This window comes from Enhydra lutris, unplaced genomic scaffold (genome assembly GCF_002288905.1).
Source record: "Enhydra lutris kenyoni isolate GAN:26980312 unplaced genomic scaffold, ASM228890v2 scaffoldscaffold26, whole genome shotgun sequence".
Lineage (NCBI taxonomy): Eukaryota > Metazoa > Chordata > Mammalia > Carnivora > Mustelidae > Enhydra > Enhydra lutris.
This window is the reverse complement of record NW_019154110.1, coordinates 6799629-6815811: the sequence shown is the minus strand read 5'-3', so window position 1 is coordinate 6815811 and position 16183 is coordinate 6799629. Positions and strand designations below refer to the sequence as shown.

Here is a 16183-nt window from a genome sequence, read left to right as displayed (position 1 = left end):
GTTTATTACAGTAAAAGGATACAGATTAAAATCAGTGGGAGAAAAAGGCACATGGGACACAGGCCAAGAGACACCTACTCTCCTTCCCGGTGGAGTCACAAGGACAATGTGAATTCTCCTAGTGACAATGTACAAGGGGACTCCCAACCAGGGAAGCACCCCCCAGCCTTGGTGCCCAAGGCTTTTCCCGTGGGTCTGTCACAGGGGCAGGCTTTAGTCTCCAGCCCCTCCAGAGGTCAAACTGATACCTCCTGGCCCAAGGCCACGGGTAAACAACAACACTCTTATCAGCCAGGATACCCCAAGGGCTTAGGGGGTGCCTCCCAGGAGCCAGTCAAGGGCCCATGTTCTCTCAGGAACGTGCAGTCTGCCCATCCCAAGCCTGCAGTTAGCCCTTTGCGGCGCACCCATTAGCTCCGGAAGTGGGACTGTTGTCAACGGCCTGGTTTGAAAGGCCAGGACCACCAGGTTCTGACATCCAGGGAAACTTTACACATTTACTGGCCTTATAGTCAGAGCGTTTCCAGGATTTAAGCCATAGAGCCAAAAGGCGGGGTGCAGAGGAGAGGAGGCTGGGACCGGGCACTCATATATAAGCTTCTCCTGGTTAGCCACTGAATAGAAGGCAAGTTTCCCCTCCTCCAGGTCCAGCCAGATGCCCACCACTATAGGTCTGTCTGAGCTGAGGACAGTCTCCTCGACCATGTGCCATGCAGAGAGCTGGCCCGTCCCCTTCCACTCTATACAGCAGGAGTCGCTGGTCCTTCCCAGGATCTGGGTACGCTTCATCCCCCAGGAAGCCACCCCAACTGCCCAATGGCTACAACGCTGAGTGTCCACTTCCCAGTACTGTCACCCAGAAGAAAAGGCCTGGGAGCATAATGCCTGGCAGGTCACAAACCTCTAATGATTCCAGAGATGGGTCTGTGGGCAGTGAGACACAGTCACCGCCAGGCCATCCTTGGACACCGTTAGGCTGCAGGAGTGGCTGCGAAGGTCAAAGGTTGGACTGATGGCCCCTGAGGAAAAGAACAAGGATATGATGGGCTCACTTTAAAAGCAAAACGCGGCTTTGGGCTTCTGGGGGTTTTTTGTTTTGTTTTGTTTTTAAAGATTTTATTTATTTATTTGAGAGACAACCAGAGTAGGAGCAGGGGGAGAGGAAGGGGGAGGGGAGAGGAACAGAGGGAGGCAGACTCCACTCTGAACAGGGACCTTGATGTAGGGGGGCTCCATCCCAGAACCCTGGGATCCTGACCTGAGTTGGAAGCAGTCACTTAGCTGACTGAGCCACCCAGGCACCCCAGAAAAAGGCAGCTTTGTATCTTTGGGTGTGATAAAGTTTTACTCACACTGGCATTAAAACTGGTAGGTCCACTTGCAGTTTTCTGTACACATCCCTGGTGCTGTTCTCATCACAATACCCCTTTTCCATCTTAATATTTACTTCCCCATTAGGCCTCTTTCAAGAAGCTGTCTCACAATCCCACTCAGCATAGCCTGGAATTTGGGAGTCTTCAATCCCATTTGTCTTGGTAATCAGATCCCCTTGTGAAAGGAACAGGCCCAGCAGCAGGGAGGGGGACTGGCAGGCCCAGCCCAAGTGTCCGCAGTCCACATACTTACACTGAGCAAATCGGGAGGCCCTCTCGGGGGCTGGGTGGCTCTGGCCAGGCAGCGGGCATGAAGTGGAATGGGGAGTTTCCTGGAGTTCCACTAAGGGTTTCAGAAAACCAGGAAGGGGAAAAAGTGGCATCAAAAGAACAAATAAATAAATAAACAAACTAAAGGCAAATACAAGGATACCCTAACGTCATGGTCAGGGAACATGGCTTGTCTGCTTCATCAAATTTCCTCACACATTTTTTTAGGGGCAGACTTGGATCAGGCACAACTCCCAGCTCAGGTATGTGCAGACTCATGTTCTCACCATAAACTTTTTTTTTTTAACTGCCCGTTTTCCCCATAAGCCCTAACCTCCTTGCCGGTAGAGACCTTGTTCATATTTATGTTCTAAGCACCAAGCAGAGTGCCAGCTACAGAGGAAGTAAGTGTGAGGTACCTATCTATCAAATAAATTACACTTCCAGGGATCACAGCACCCTAACACCCAGAATACCCACGACCACCGCCCCTCCCCCTCCATCAGTGCTTTATTTAAACTGTTAACTTCCATAAGTAAATTCTGAATGGGCACTCAAGAAACTAATACAAACGGTTAACTGAGACAGGGCAACAGGAAAATGGGACAAGGGTGGGAAAGAGACCTTCACTGTATGCTTTTATATTGTTTTGATTTCTGAATTTAAATTTTCTTTTTTTTTTTTAAGATTTTATTTATTTATTAGTGAGAGAGAGAGAGAGAGAGAGAGAGACAAGAGCATGTGTACAAGCAGGTGGTGGGGCAGGCAGAGGGAGAAGCAGGCTTCCTGCTGAGCGAGGAGTCCAATGAGGGACCCGATCCCAAGACCCTGGGATCATGACCTGAGCCGAAGGCAGCTGCTTAACCAACTGAGCCACCCAGCCACCCCTGAATTTAAAATTTCAAATTTAACCCCAAAATCTAAAAATAATTTTATTTATTTATTTTAAAGATTTATTTATTTTAAAGATTTATTTATTTATTTATTCGACATACAGAGATCACAAGTAGGCAGAGAGAGAGAAGAGCAGAGAGCAGAGAGCCCAATGCAGGGCTTGATCCCAGGACCCCGGGATCATGACCTGAGCTAAAGGCAGAGGCTTTAACCCACTTGAGCCACCCAGGTGCCCCTTAAAGATTTTATTTCTTAGTACTCTCGGCACCCAATGTGGAGCTTAAACTCACAATCCTGGGATCAAGAGTGGCATTCTCTACTGACTGAGCCAGCTAGGCGCCCCTAAATATTGATTTTAAATTTGTTTAAGCAACTAAGATCACTAAGGAACCCAGTCTGAATTTAGGGGCGCACAGAAGCCAAGAGGGCATGTATTTCTCAGGTTTTGGGACAACTAATAAACCGTGCTCTAACTTGATTCCTTGAGAAACTTTTCCCAAGAGATAATGTTTCTCCACCTAAATAAAAAGTAACTTTTTAAGCAGAGCAACATCATTTAAACATAAAAATAGTTATAAGCAATATGTCTCTAAAGTATATAAAGCTGGCAGTGGCGAGAGGAGGAGGCAGAAAGGAGGGAGCCCAGAGCTTGTATCTGAGGGTCAGGTGTGAAGACGGTTATAATACAGAACCTCGGAAGTCAGGACAGAGAGGTTTTTCTCTGCATTGTTACTGTTACTATTAGCATACCCACCAGAGATGACATTTTAACAAAACTTATCAAGGACAATTTACAAAGTAACATGCTTTGTAAACAAAGACATTTAATAGTTAAACATAAAAAGCAGTCTGTTTCTGAATCTCCTCAGAGCAGCAAAATCAGGTCTAGGTTCTGGATATAGAGGTCTCAGAAAATGAGTTTCTACCTTTAAAAAGCCTAGGTGACATCATACCTCTAGCCATATCCAAAACATATATCCAGGCACAAAAACACCTCCGCCCACCCCATCCTCATTAACAATAGCATAGGGATAACACAGCTGGGCTCTGGGATCCTAGCCCCAAAATTCAAAGCCATTCTAAAAATAACAAGTCAGGAAATGACAGGTGTTGGAGAGGATGCAGAGAAAGGGGAACCCTCCTACACTGTTGGTGGGAATGCAAGCTGGTGCCGCCACTCTGGAAAACAGTATGGAGGTTCCTCAAAAAGTTGAAAATAGAGCTATCCTACGACCCAGCAGTCGCACTGCTGGGTATTTACCCTAAAGATACAAGTGTAGGGATCCGAAGGGGCTTATGCACCCAAATGTTTATAGCAGCAAAGTCCACAACAGCCAAACTATGGAAAGAACCTAGATGTCCATCAACAGAAGAATGAATAAAGAAGATGTGGTGTATATATATAATGGAATACTATGCAGCCATCAAAAACACCTGAAATCTTGCCATCTGCAATAACATGGTTGGAACTAGAGGGTATTATGCTAAGTGAAATAAGTCAACCAGAGAAAGACAATTATCGATCTCTCTGATATGAGGAATTTGAGAGGCAGGGCGGGGGGTTGTGGTGGGGAGGGAGGGAAAAAAATGAACCAAGATGGGATCAGGAGGGGGACAAACTATAAGAGACTCTTAATCTCAGGAAAAAAACTGAGGGTTGCTGGGGGGTGGGGGGCAGGGATAGGATGGCTGGGTTATGGACATTGGGGAGGGTATGTGCTATGGTGAGTGCTGTGAATTGTATAAGACTGATGATTCACAGACCTGTACCCCTGGGGCAAATAATACATTATAAGTTAATTTTAAAAAAAACCCACAAAGCCATTTGTCATTGTTTTGGTCATTTCCGCCAACTTCCATATTTAATCCTTTTTTTTTTTTTTAAGATTTTATTTTTTTATTTATTTGAGAGAATGAAAGAGAGAGGAAGAGAAGGCAGGTAGGGTCAGAGGGAGAAGCAGACTCCCTGTTGAACAGGGAGCCCGATGTGGTACTCGATCCTAGGACTCCAGGATCATGGCCTGAGCTGGAGACAGTTGCTTTACCAACTGAGCCACCCAGGCGCCCCAATCCTCTTTCACCCAGTAAAACCAACTCACCCTGCATCTGTTCTTCGAGGGGCTCTTTCCATGTGAAGTTTTCCCGTAATTTTTTCTGGATTTCTTCTAGGTGATGCAGAATGTCTCTTGTTTTTCTCTCAGGTGTATTGGAAGTCATTGGTTTTGAAGAAGCCAAGGAAAGGTCCATCTCACCAGAAGAAGACTATTGATCAATCATTAAAAACAAATCAAATAATTAAAGTCTCCTAAGTTGTTCATCAAATAATATATTCTAATTCTGCCATCTATAATTTTCTACCTCCTCACAGATTTTTAAAAACATAATTAGGCCCTCAAACTATATGCCTTGAAAGCAGTTTGGAAGAACACATCGTGCAGGAAAAATATTAAAGGGGTGGTAATTTGGGGCGCCTGGGTGGCTCAGTGGGTTAAAGCCTCTGCCTTCGGCTCAGGTCATGGTCCCAGGGTCCTGGGATCGAGCCCCGCGTCGGGCTCTCTGCTCAGCAGGGAGCCTGCTTCCTCCTCTCTCTCTCTGCCTGCCTCTCTGCCTACTTGTGATCTCTATCTGTCAAATAAATAAATAAAATCTTTAAAAAAAAAAAGGGGGTGGTAATTTCTGGGTGGTAGGGTTATGGAAGATGTTCCTTTGTTTTCTTTAAACTGTTATGCATTTTCTAGTATTTTTCTATAATGAATATAGATTTCTTAGGTAATATCCAAAAAAGTAGTAAAATTTGCAAGCCCATCCTCTAGGGGCTTTACAAAATAAATAATACAGACAGTCACTAAGATCAGCTACAGAGGCCAGAATAATCTTCCCCAGAAGGTTATCATTCTATTACCTCTCCTCTCAAGAGCCCGCATAGACATCTGGCTGGGCATCCAGGCTCTCCCAGCTCTCTGGGGCTGCCAGCACATGCTCCCTGACTTTCTTTAACCTCGGGTCCTGTTATTCCCCAACAGAGCCTCTCATCTGCTCCCACCTTGCCACCTTTGGCCCCTGACATTCCTTCCCAACTCTGCATACTCAATTTTCCACTCTTCTTACCAAGAGTAAAGTAGCAGGCACCACGGACAGAGTACTTCCCGTGGCTCACTTCTAATTTGTATAACAACCTTCCCAGGTAAGTTGGTTATCCCCCTCTTGCAAAAGAAGTTAGAGCTCACAAGAGTGAACTAAATCCCTACAGTGAATTTTATCATCCTGCATTTTCCCACCGCTTGAGCACTTATTCAGACCAGAGCTGCTTTAGTCCTCACATCAGACGAATGCAACGTCAAGTGTGAGAGTCAGACTCTCAGGCTTTCCTCCCCGCAACACCCTGCAGCCCTTGAAGACTCCTGGGTATTTGCTGAGCACTTACTATGTGGCAAGCCTCTTCCGAGGCCTGGAGATACAAGAGTGAACAAAAGAACGAAAGTCAGCAAGGTCTCTATCCTAATGAAGGTTAGAGTCCCAGGCAGGGGAAGAGGGAAAACAGACATGAATAAATGATGGAGCCCATCCTTATCGAGTTGCAAGCTGTGGTAACTGCTGCAGGTGGAATCGGAAGAGCCTCTAATAACAGGACTTGTTCGAGGAAATCAGTGAAGGTTTCTCCAAGAAAGTGATGATCCAGCTGGGGTCTGAAGGATGACCAGGGGTTATCTAGGTAACAGGGCGAAAGAAGAATATTCCTCGGAGTGCACCCTGTGGTGGGAAGAAGCAGGACACCCTAGAGGGGCTGACAGGGGCCAGAATGGCTGTGGCTCGAAGGGGGGGCAGACAGGGAGGGAGTCCTACAGGGCCCTGTAGGATTTGGGCCTTAATCCCACACAAGCGGATGTCACTGGAGATGTTGTAAATCAGATTTATGTTTGAGATGGTCACTCTGACAACCATGAGGAGAGCAGACCAGTGGGAATAGAGTGGAGTAATTAATTATTGCAGCAATCCAGGCAAGAAATGATCAGAGGCTTGGGACACCTGAGTGGCTCAGTCGTTCAAGCGGCTGCCTTCCGCTCAGGTCATGGTCTCAGGGTCCTGGGATGGAGCCCTGCCTCCTTGGGCTTCCTGCTCTGTGGGGGGCCTGCTTCTCCCTCTGCCTCTGCTCCTCCCACCCACGGTTTGTGTTCTCTCTCTTATTCACTCTCTCTCTCAAATAAATAAATAAAATCTTAAATTAAAAAAAAATGATGAGAGGCTTGGATCAGAGACATCTCCAAGGATCTCAAGAGTAGTAAATAGGTTCTGGGGATGTTTAGGCCGGTGAGGGAGGGGGTGACATGATTCCCAGTTTGTGCCCTTAGAAGGATCACAGGGCCAGTCACAGGAACTCCCAGAGGAGAAACAGTTTGGGAAGTGCCTTTGAGAAAGCAAGAGGGAAAGGTGAGAAGGAAGATAGCAGACCACAGCTCAGAGAGGGGTCCAGGCTGGAGCTGTGCTTGTGGATAATTAAAGCCATGGTGTGGGGAAAACGACTCAGCAGGAAAGAGAAAGGGATGTACCCCTCAGCCTTGAGGGATTTGGGCATTTTGTTGCTGAGGAGAGGAAAAGAGAGTGAGCCTGCAAGACAGATGGGGACGGAGCAGCCAGAGAAAGAGGGGAAGGTCAGAAGACCCCTGGTCCCAGAAGCTAAAGGAAAAGAAAGCTCCAGGAATGAGGATGTGGTCAAAGGCCAAGGAAAGGTCAGTGAAGATGGAGACTAGACTGTCTGCAGGATTTGCATAGATGTCCCTGGGGAATCTCAGAGCTGGTTAGATGCAGAGATAAGGATGAAAACCTGGCCCACTGTTAGCTCCCCTACCTCACCTCAAGCATCGCACTTCCGGTCATCCATGTGTGACAGTAAGAAAATGGTAAAAGATGAAGACTTATTGCATCCTTCAACTCCCAACATATTTCCGTGGCTCCAGCTGGAAGCTGTCCCTAGCCCCGTCCCCGGCACACGCCTTCCCGCTTTCCCCTCCGGGCTGAGCCTACCATGCTCATGCTCAGGGTCCTCCTGTCATTGTCTGGTCCAGATTCAGGGACGTCCCTTTGACTCTGAAGACTCTTGACAATGTTTACGAGCTGTTCTGTCAACTCTGCCAGCTCGCGCACAACTTCTATGATTCTCTTCTGTGCCGCGGCCTTTAAAAGAAGAAAGCAGAACCCAGAGCTGGACCTAGGACCCAGCTCTCGACAGAGGGGGCTATCAACACTGCATAAAGGGAGCAAGCAACAGAGTGACAAAAATGTCCTAAGGACAAGGAGGTAGATGTCCCAGAGCTTTTGCATGCCTGCTGACTGTCCGGTAGCTGTAATAGGGAACCAGAGCCCATCCCCAGGCTGGGGGCAGGGGGTGAAAATGAAGCCTAAAGGGACCTGTGGGCTCATTCTGAACAGAAGTCAGAGCAGAGATGCTGACCGGGGGTTACGTATCAGGAGTCCCACGGTCTTCCTCCGACTGAGCCAGCCAGGTGCCCCTACATCTTCCCCATCTAAAGGGACCCTCAGACTAGAGAGCTACACAACCCCACTTAAAGACCTTGATCTGCTCGGCTGCCTGGCTGGAAGTGGAAATTCTGCAGCCAACATTCTGGCAACAACTTCCAGACCTGGTGGCACTCATCAGAGGAAGGTGGGGACCAGACTTCAATGGTGAACACTGCATTCCCTCCAAAAGGGGTTCTATACAGAGTCACAGAAATACAATGTGTTCATCAACCAACTGTCAATAAACCAGAGTTTTTATAACTTTGTTTTGACATTTTACATTTTTAAAATCATGCTAGGACCTCAAAAACTGGAATTGACCCAGGACCTTCTGTATCTCTAAGAAGTCTGATGTTCCTCAAAGCAGCATGTGTTCTGGAAGCCATAATTGGGCTACTTTAGAGAGGGAGGTAGCCGACCACTGGTAACACCATTTGCTCTTAAATTTCCAGGCCCCACTCCTAAATATTCAGGTGGCTGGAACTAAAGAAAGGAGCCCTTATCCTGGCGCTGGGGCAAATTAAAAACTTAAAAGAATAAGTACATTGTTTTTTCTATTCATTAAAGGAATGCACACTCATTGTAGTGAGTTTAGATCAGAGACATCTCCAAGGAGCTCAAGAGTAGTAAATAGGTTCTGGGGATGTTTAGGCCGGTGCGAAGCATGAGGGGCACCTGAGTGGCTTAGTTGGTTAAGCATCTGATTTCAGCTCAGGTCATGATGTCAGGGTTCTGGGATCGAGCCCCGTGTCGGACTCCCCGCTGAGTGGTGGGGGGACCTGCTTGTCCCTCTCCCTCTGCTCCTCCCCCTGCTCGTTCTCTCTCTCTCAAATAAATAAATAAACTCTAAAAAAACTGCAGAGCATGAGAAAGAGGGAATGTTTTAAATCATCCAATATCCTGCCATCTAAAAACAATCGTTTTTACTTAACAGCCAATGGGAAGTATATTCAATCACCATAAGCAACATTAGCGAAGAGTTTTAAAGACCTGAGGGACGATGTTGTATTTATAATAAAAAAGAAGAAAACAATTTTAATCATTATCATAAAAAAATGGAAGTAACCGATATGTCCCATCAAAAGGTGAACGGATAGATTGTGGTACATTTGTGTAATGGAATATTTTTCAGAAATAAAAAGAAATGGGCTACCAAGCCACAAACCATAATTTTGTTTAGTGAAAGAACAGTACCCAGAAAGTCCAGAAATTGTATGATTCTAACTATATGACATTCTGGAAAACAAAACAAAACAAAACTAAAGAGACAGTAAAAAGATCAGCAGTTGCCAAGGGTGGGGGTGAAGGTACAAAGAGGTGGACCACAGGGGATTTTCAGGGCAGTAAAACTGTATGACACCGTAACTGTAGCTGCATGAGGTCACGTGTTTGTCAAAACCTATAGAACTGTAGAGGAGGGGCGCCTGGGTGGCTCAGTGGGTTAAGCCTCTGCCTTCTGCTCAGGTCATGATCTCAGGGTCCTGGGATCGAGCCCCGCATCGGGCTCTCTGCTTGGCAGGGAACCTGCTTCCGCCCTCTCTCTGCCTGTCTCTCTGCCTGCTTGTGATCTCTCTCTGTCAAATAAATAAATAAAATTTTTTAAAAAAAGTGATCAAAAAAAAAAAAAAAAAAAAGAACTGTACAACACAGAGTGAACCCTAATATCAACTGTGGGTTTTAGTTTCAATTGGCAATAATCACGCCTTGGACAAACCTCATTGGCTACAATACAGTCACTATGCAAAACTCAACTATGGATTTTGGTAAATAATGTATTAATATTGATTCATCAGTTGCAACAAATGTAACACACTAATGTAAGATGTTAATAATAGGGCAAACTGTGTGGGGCATATGGGGACTTGCCATGCTATCTGCTCAATCTTCTGTAAACTTAGAACTACTCTAAAGAATAAACTCAATTAATTAAAACAAAAAGAAAGAGGATATAACCTGGTTATTCAACGTGACCTCAACTCTCTTTAAGAATATTACAGGGCGGGGGGCCCTGGGTGGCTCAGTAGTTAAGCGTCTGCCTTCAGCTCAGGTCATGATCCCAGGCTGGAATTCAGCCCCATATCAGGCTCCCTGCTTAGCGGGAAGCCTGATTCTCCCTCTCCCACTCCCTCTGCTTCTGTTCCCTCTCTGGCTGTGCTTCTGTGTGTCAAATAAGTAAATAAAATCTTAAAAAAAAAAAAAAAAAGAATATTACGGGGGGAATGCCTGGGTGGCTCAGTCAGTTAAGTAGCTGTCTTCGACTCAAGTCATGATCCTAGGGTTCTGGTATTGAGCCCGCATCAGGCTCCTTGCTCAGGGGGGAGCCTGCTCCTCCCTCTGCCTCTGCCTGCTGCTCCCCCTGCTTGTGCCCTCTCTCTCTCTGATAAATAAATTAAAAACAAACAAATAAATAAGTAAATCTTTAAAAAAAAGAGGAATAATAAAGATCTCAAATCAATCACTGAAATTTATACCTTAAGGAACTAGGGGATAAAAGGGCAAACAAAACCCAAAGCTAACCGGAGGAAGGAAATAATAAAAATTATTGGACATAAATAAAATGGAGAATGTAAAAACAATAGAGAGAATCAATGAAGCAAAAGTTGGTTCTTTGAAAAAAATCAACAAACTCAATGAATCTTTAGCTTGACTGATAAAGAAAAAGAGAGGATAGGAATGCAAGCTGGTGCAGCCACTCTGGAAAACAGCATGGAGGTTCCTCAAAAAGTTGAAAATAGAGCTGCCCTACGACCCAGCAATCGCACTACCGGGTGAAGTTTACCCCAAAGATATAAATGTCCTGATCTGAAGGGGCACGCGCACCCGAATGTTTATAGCAGCAATGTCCACAATAGCCAAACTATGGAAGGAGCCTAGATGTACACTGACAGATAAATGGATAAAGATGTGGTGCGCGCGCGCGCGCGCACACACACACACACACACACACACACACACACACACACACTGGAATACTATGCAGCCATCAAAATTTGAAATCTTACCATTTGCAACAACATGGATGGAACTAGAGGGCATTACGCTAAGTGAAATGAGTTAATCAGAGAAAGACAATTATTATATGGTCTCACTGATATGAGGAATTTAAGAAACAAGGCAGAGGATCATGGGGGAAGGGAGGAAAAAATGAAACAGGACAAAACTGGAGAGGGAGACAAACTATAAGAGACTCTTAACCTTAGGAAACAAACTGAGGGTTGCTGGGGGGATAGGGTGACTGAGTGATAGACAATGGGGAGGTATATGTTGTGGTGAGTGCTGGGTGTTGTGTATGACTGATGAATCATAGACCTATACCCCTGAAACAAATAATATATTATATGTTAATTTTAAAAAGAAGAATAAATGGGGGGAGAAAGAGAGAGGGGAGACATGAATAACTAAAATCAGAAAGAAAGTAAACTGGAGACATCACACCTGACCTCACATAATAAAATTTAAAAGACTATTATGAACTTTGTATGCCAACACATTAGATAACTTACCTGAAATGGATAAATTTCTAGAAACACAAATTACCTAAACTGACTCAAAAAGAAATAGAAAATTGCAACAGAGGTATAACAAATAAAGAGATTGAATCAGTAACTAAAACCCCAACAAAGAAAAGTCCAGGACCAGATGGCTTCACTGGTGAATTCTACCAAACACTTAAAGAAGAATTAACACCAATCCTTCTCAAACTCTTCCATATTATTGAAGAGGATGGAACACTTCCTAACTCCTCAGTGAGGCCAGCATTACCCTGATGCCAAAGCTAGATAAACACATCACAAGAAAATTTACAGACACTATGGAGGGGAGATGGGTGGGGGGATGAGTGAGCCTGGTGGTGGGTACTAAGGAGGGCATGTATTGCATGGAGCATTGGGTGTGGTGCATAAACAATGAATCTTTGAACCCTGAAAAAATAAAAGAAAAATTTTTAAAAAAGGAAAATTACAGACCGATATCCCTTATGAATATTGATATAGAAATCCTTAACAAAATACTAGCAAGCTAAACCCAACAGCATATTAAAAGGATAACACAGCATGACGAAGTGGAATTTATCCCAAGAACGGAAGGTTAATTTAAGAAAAAACAACCAATCTGATAGACCATAATAACAGAATGAAGGAAACACACACACACATACACACACAATCATTTCAATTGATGCAGAAAAGGCATTTGACAAAATCTTACACCTTTCATGATAAACAACAACAACACACACACACTCAGAAAACCAGGAATAGAAAGGGACTTCCTCAACACAATGAAGGGAATTTATGAAAAACCCATAATTAACATCATACTTCATGGTGAAAGATTGAAAGCTTTCTGCCTAAGATAGGGAACAAAACAAGCATGCCTGATGTCAGTTCTGCTACCCAACATTGTACTGGAAATTCTAGCCAGATTAATTAAACAAGAAATAAAAGGCATCCCAATTGGAAAAGTAGTAGGATGATCTCTATTCACATAGGACATGACCTTATAAGTAAAATCCAAAAGAATCCACAAGAAAGCTACTAGAGCAAGTAAATGAATTCAGCAAAGTTGAAAGGCACAAGATCAGCACCCAAAAGGAAGTGTGTTTTTATACACCTGCAGTGAACTATCCAAAAAGGAAATTAAGGAAGCAATTCCATTTTTAGCAGCACCTAAACGAGTAAAATGTCTAGGAATAAATTAAACCAAGGAGATGAAAGGACTTTTATTTTTGGAACCTACAGAAACTTTTTGGAACTAAAAGAAAGTTAAAAAGACCTAAATACGTGCAAAGATATTTAACATTTTGGGGAAGAAGACTTAATATTGTTAAAGATGTCATGCCCAAGATGACCTATATATTCAATGCAATCCCTCTCAAAATTCCAACAGCCTTCTTTGCAGAATGGTAACATCATCTTCAAATTCATATGGAATTGCAGGGGCCCTGAAGAGCCAAAACAATCTTTTTTTTTTTTTTTTAAGATTTTATTTATTTGTTTGAGAGAGAGACAGTGAGAGAGAGCATGAGCGAGGAGAAGGTCAAAGGGAGAAGCAGACTCCCCGTGGAGCTGGGAGCCCGATGTGGGACTCGATCCCGAGACTCCCGGATCATGACCTGAGCCGAAGGCAGTTGTCCAACCAAATGAGCCACCGAACCAAAACAATCTTGAAAAAGAAGAACACAGTCAGATGGACTCAGAATTTCTGATTTCAAAATTTACTATGAAGCTATAGTAATCAAAACAATGTGGGACTGACCTAAGGATAAACCAAAAAACCAAAGGAATAGAATTAGGAGTCCAGAAATAAGCCTATTCATCTATGGCCAACCGACTTTTTTTTTTTTTTTTTTTAAGGCAGAGATCACAAGTAGGCAGAGAGGCAGGCAGAGAGAGAGAGAGAGGGAGAAAGCAGGCTTCCCGCTGAGCAGAGAGCCCGATGCAGGACTCGATCCCAAGACCCTGAGACCATGACCTAAGCCAAAGGCAGAGACTTAACCCACTGAGTCACCCAGGCACCCTGCCAACTGACTTTTTATAAGGATGCCGAATCCACTCACTGGAGAAGAACAGTCTCTTCGACAAACGGTGCTGGGACAGCTAGATTTCCACATGCAAAAGAGTAAAGTCGGACCCCTACCTCATGCCATATAGAAACATTAACCCAAAATAAATCACCAACCTAAATACAAGACTTATTACCATAAAACTCTTTTTTTTTTTTTTTAGATTTTATTTATTTGACAGAGATCACAAGTAGGCAGAGAGGCAGGCAGAGAGAGAGGAGGAAGCAGGCCCCCCGCTAAGCAGAGAGCCTGATCCCAGAACCCTGGGATCATGACCTGAGCTGAAGGCAGAGGCTTTAACCCACTGAGCCACCCAGGCGCCCCTACCATAAAACTCTTAAGAGAAAATATGGGGGAAAATCTTCATGATCTCAGAATTCGGCACTGGATTTAGATATGATGCCAGAAGCAAGAGAAATAAAAGAAGAAACAGATAAACGGGACATCAGCAGAACTTAAAATTCTTAGGCATCAAAGGACACCAAAGTAAAAGTTAACTCATAAGTAAAAGGCAACCCATAAGATGGGGGAATATATTTGCAAGCCATATATCTGATAAGGGTTTAGTATCCAGAATTTATAAAGAGTTCCTAAAACTCAACAAGAAAGGGCACCTGGGTGGCTCAGTCAGTTCAGTAGTGCCCTGGGCTCAGGTCCTGATCCCAGGGTCCTGGAATCCAGTCCCCACATTAGGCTCTGCAGGGAGTTTGCTTCTCCCTCTTCCCCTCCTCCCATTCATTTCCTCAATCTCTATCTCAAATAAATAAATAAAATGTTAAAAAAAAAAAAAACCTCAACAAGAAAAAGACAACCCCATTTTTAAAAATAGGCAAAGGACCTTAATAAACATTTCTCTCATGAAGATATAAAAATGAGCAATAAGCACATGAAAAGGTAGTCAGTCAACACCGTCAATCCTCAGGGAAATGCAGATCAAAACCGCAGTCGCAAAGCACTTCACTCCTAATGGGAAGGCTATCCTAAAAAACAAAGTGGTAGGGGTAAGGAATCAAAATAACATGAATAGTAAGTATTGGCAAGGATGTGGAAAATCGGCAACTCCAATTCTGCTGGTGGAAATGTAAAATGTCGTAGATGCTGTGGAAAATGGTTTAGCTGTGTTCCACAGTATGCTGAACATAGAACTCCTATACCACTCACCGAGTCCACTCCTAGGTTATTTCCCCGAAAGAACTGAAAAGAACTTGGTTACTTGCACACCAATGTTGACTGCATCGCTCGCAGTCACCAGAAAGGCGGAAACAATCCGAATGCCCACCAGTGTATGAATAAACCAATGTGGTACATCCATACAATGGGACAGTATTCAGCCACAAAAGGGAATAAAATTCAGGTGCATGCTACAACATGAATGAACCCTGAAAACATTACGGTAAGTGGAAGAAGGCAGACACAAAGGGACAAATATTATACGATTCCACTTATATGAAATATCTAGAGTAGGGAAATCAGGGAGACAGAAAACTAACTGGAGGTTACCAGGGGCTGCAGGGAGTTGGAATGAGAAGTTACTGCATAATCGGTAGAAAGTGAGAGCTGCACATCACTGAGAATATAACGAATGGCACTAAATTGTACACATAAAAACTGCTGAAATGGCTAATTTTGTGCTCTATCTTACCCCAGTGTAAGAACGTTCAAAGAGACAGCGATAAGACTGGAAAGGAGTGGGAACGTGCCAAGGAGCAGCCAGGCTGGTGGGATGTCAGGAAACTGCCCCCCCCCCCCCCGCTTCTTCATACTTAGGCCAACTCTCCCAAGAGCTGGAGTGCACAGAGTGACAGCGGTCCGGCGAGACAGCAGGCAAGCCGGGCCAGTAGGGCAGAGCAGGTACCGCGCGCACGCGCGGGCGCGGTGGGGCGCGAGGGCAGCGCATTGCACCTCCCTACCGGCAGCTGGGCGGTGCGACGCGGGGGCGCAGGCGCAGACGCGGGGCCAAGGGCGCGTCCCTGGGCGGGGCCGGGGGCGGGGCCGGGGTCAGGACCCGCCCCCAGCTCGCGCTGCGCCCGACTGTACTTGTCCACCAGCTGCTGCAGCAGCGTGTTCTTCCGCAGGTGCAGCGGAGCCGGGGTGCTCTCCCGGCAGGTGGGGCAGGAGCGCCGGGGGCTGGCGCTGCCCGCGGCCCACAGGCCCTTCAGGCAGTCGCGGCAGAAGCTGTGGCCGCAGGGCAGCGTGGCGGGCCTGGTAAGCAGCCCTTGACAGATGGTGCAGCCCAGGTCGTCCTCGGCCAGCCACACGGGGACGGCCGGGCCGGTGTCCATATCCGCAATAGTGGCCAGGCCGCGCCGCCGGACGCCGGGACGCGGAAGTCAGGGCCTCGTCGGGGACCGCCCGCCAGCCGCGACGTCTCCTCGGCTCCTCCCTCGGCCTTCCTCTCCCCGCCTCGGCCCACCCTTCCTGTCTCGTGTTCCTCTGTAAGCAGACTTTGAGTCTCCCCGCGCCTGGCGCGGGGCACCATAGGTGAGAGCGGGCCGGTGTCACGGCCTCCTGCACGGAGGATCAGCTCGCCCCCAAACGCTAGGAACCTGTTGATATCCCAAAGACC

At 45.6% G+C, this 16183-nt stretch overlaps 1 protein-coding gene across 1 annotated transcript; it reads right to left on the bottom strand.

The window, feature by feature from the left end:
* Nucleotides 1–15938, bottom strand: LOC111151442 (ring finger protein 135; the record flags this gene model as incomplete). Its single annotated transcript, XM_022509445.1, is given in 5 exon segments — nucleotides 1–1019; nucleotides 1627–1716; nucleotides 4637–4799; nucleotides 7560–7709; nucleotides 15528–15938. Coding segments are annotated over 5 exon segments (1344 nt in total), but the record flags the coding sequence as incomplete, so codon positions are not given.
* Between the last annotated feature and the right edge of the window lie 245 nt (nucleotides 15939–16183).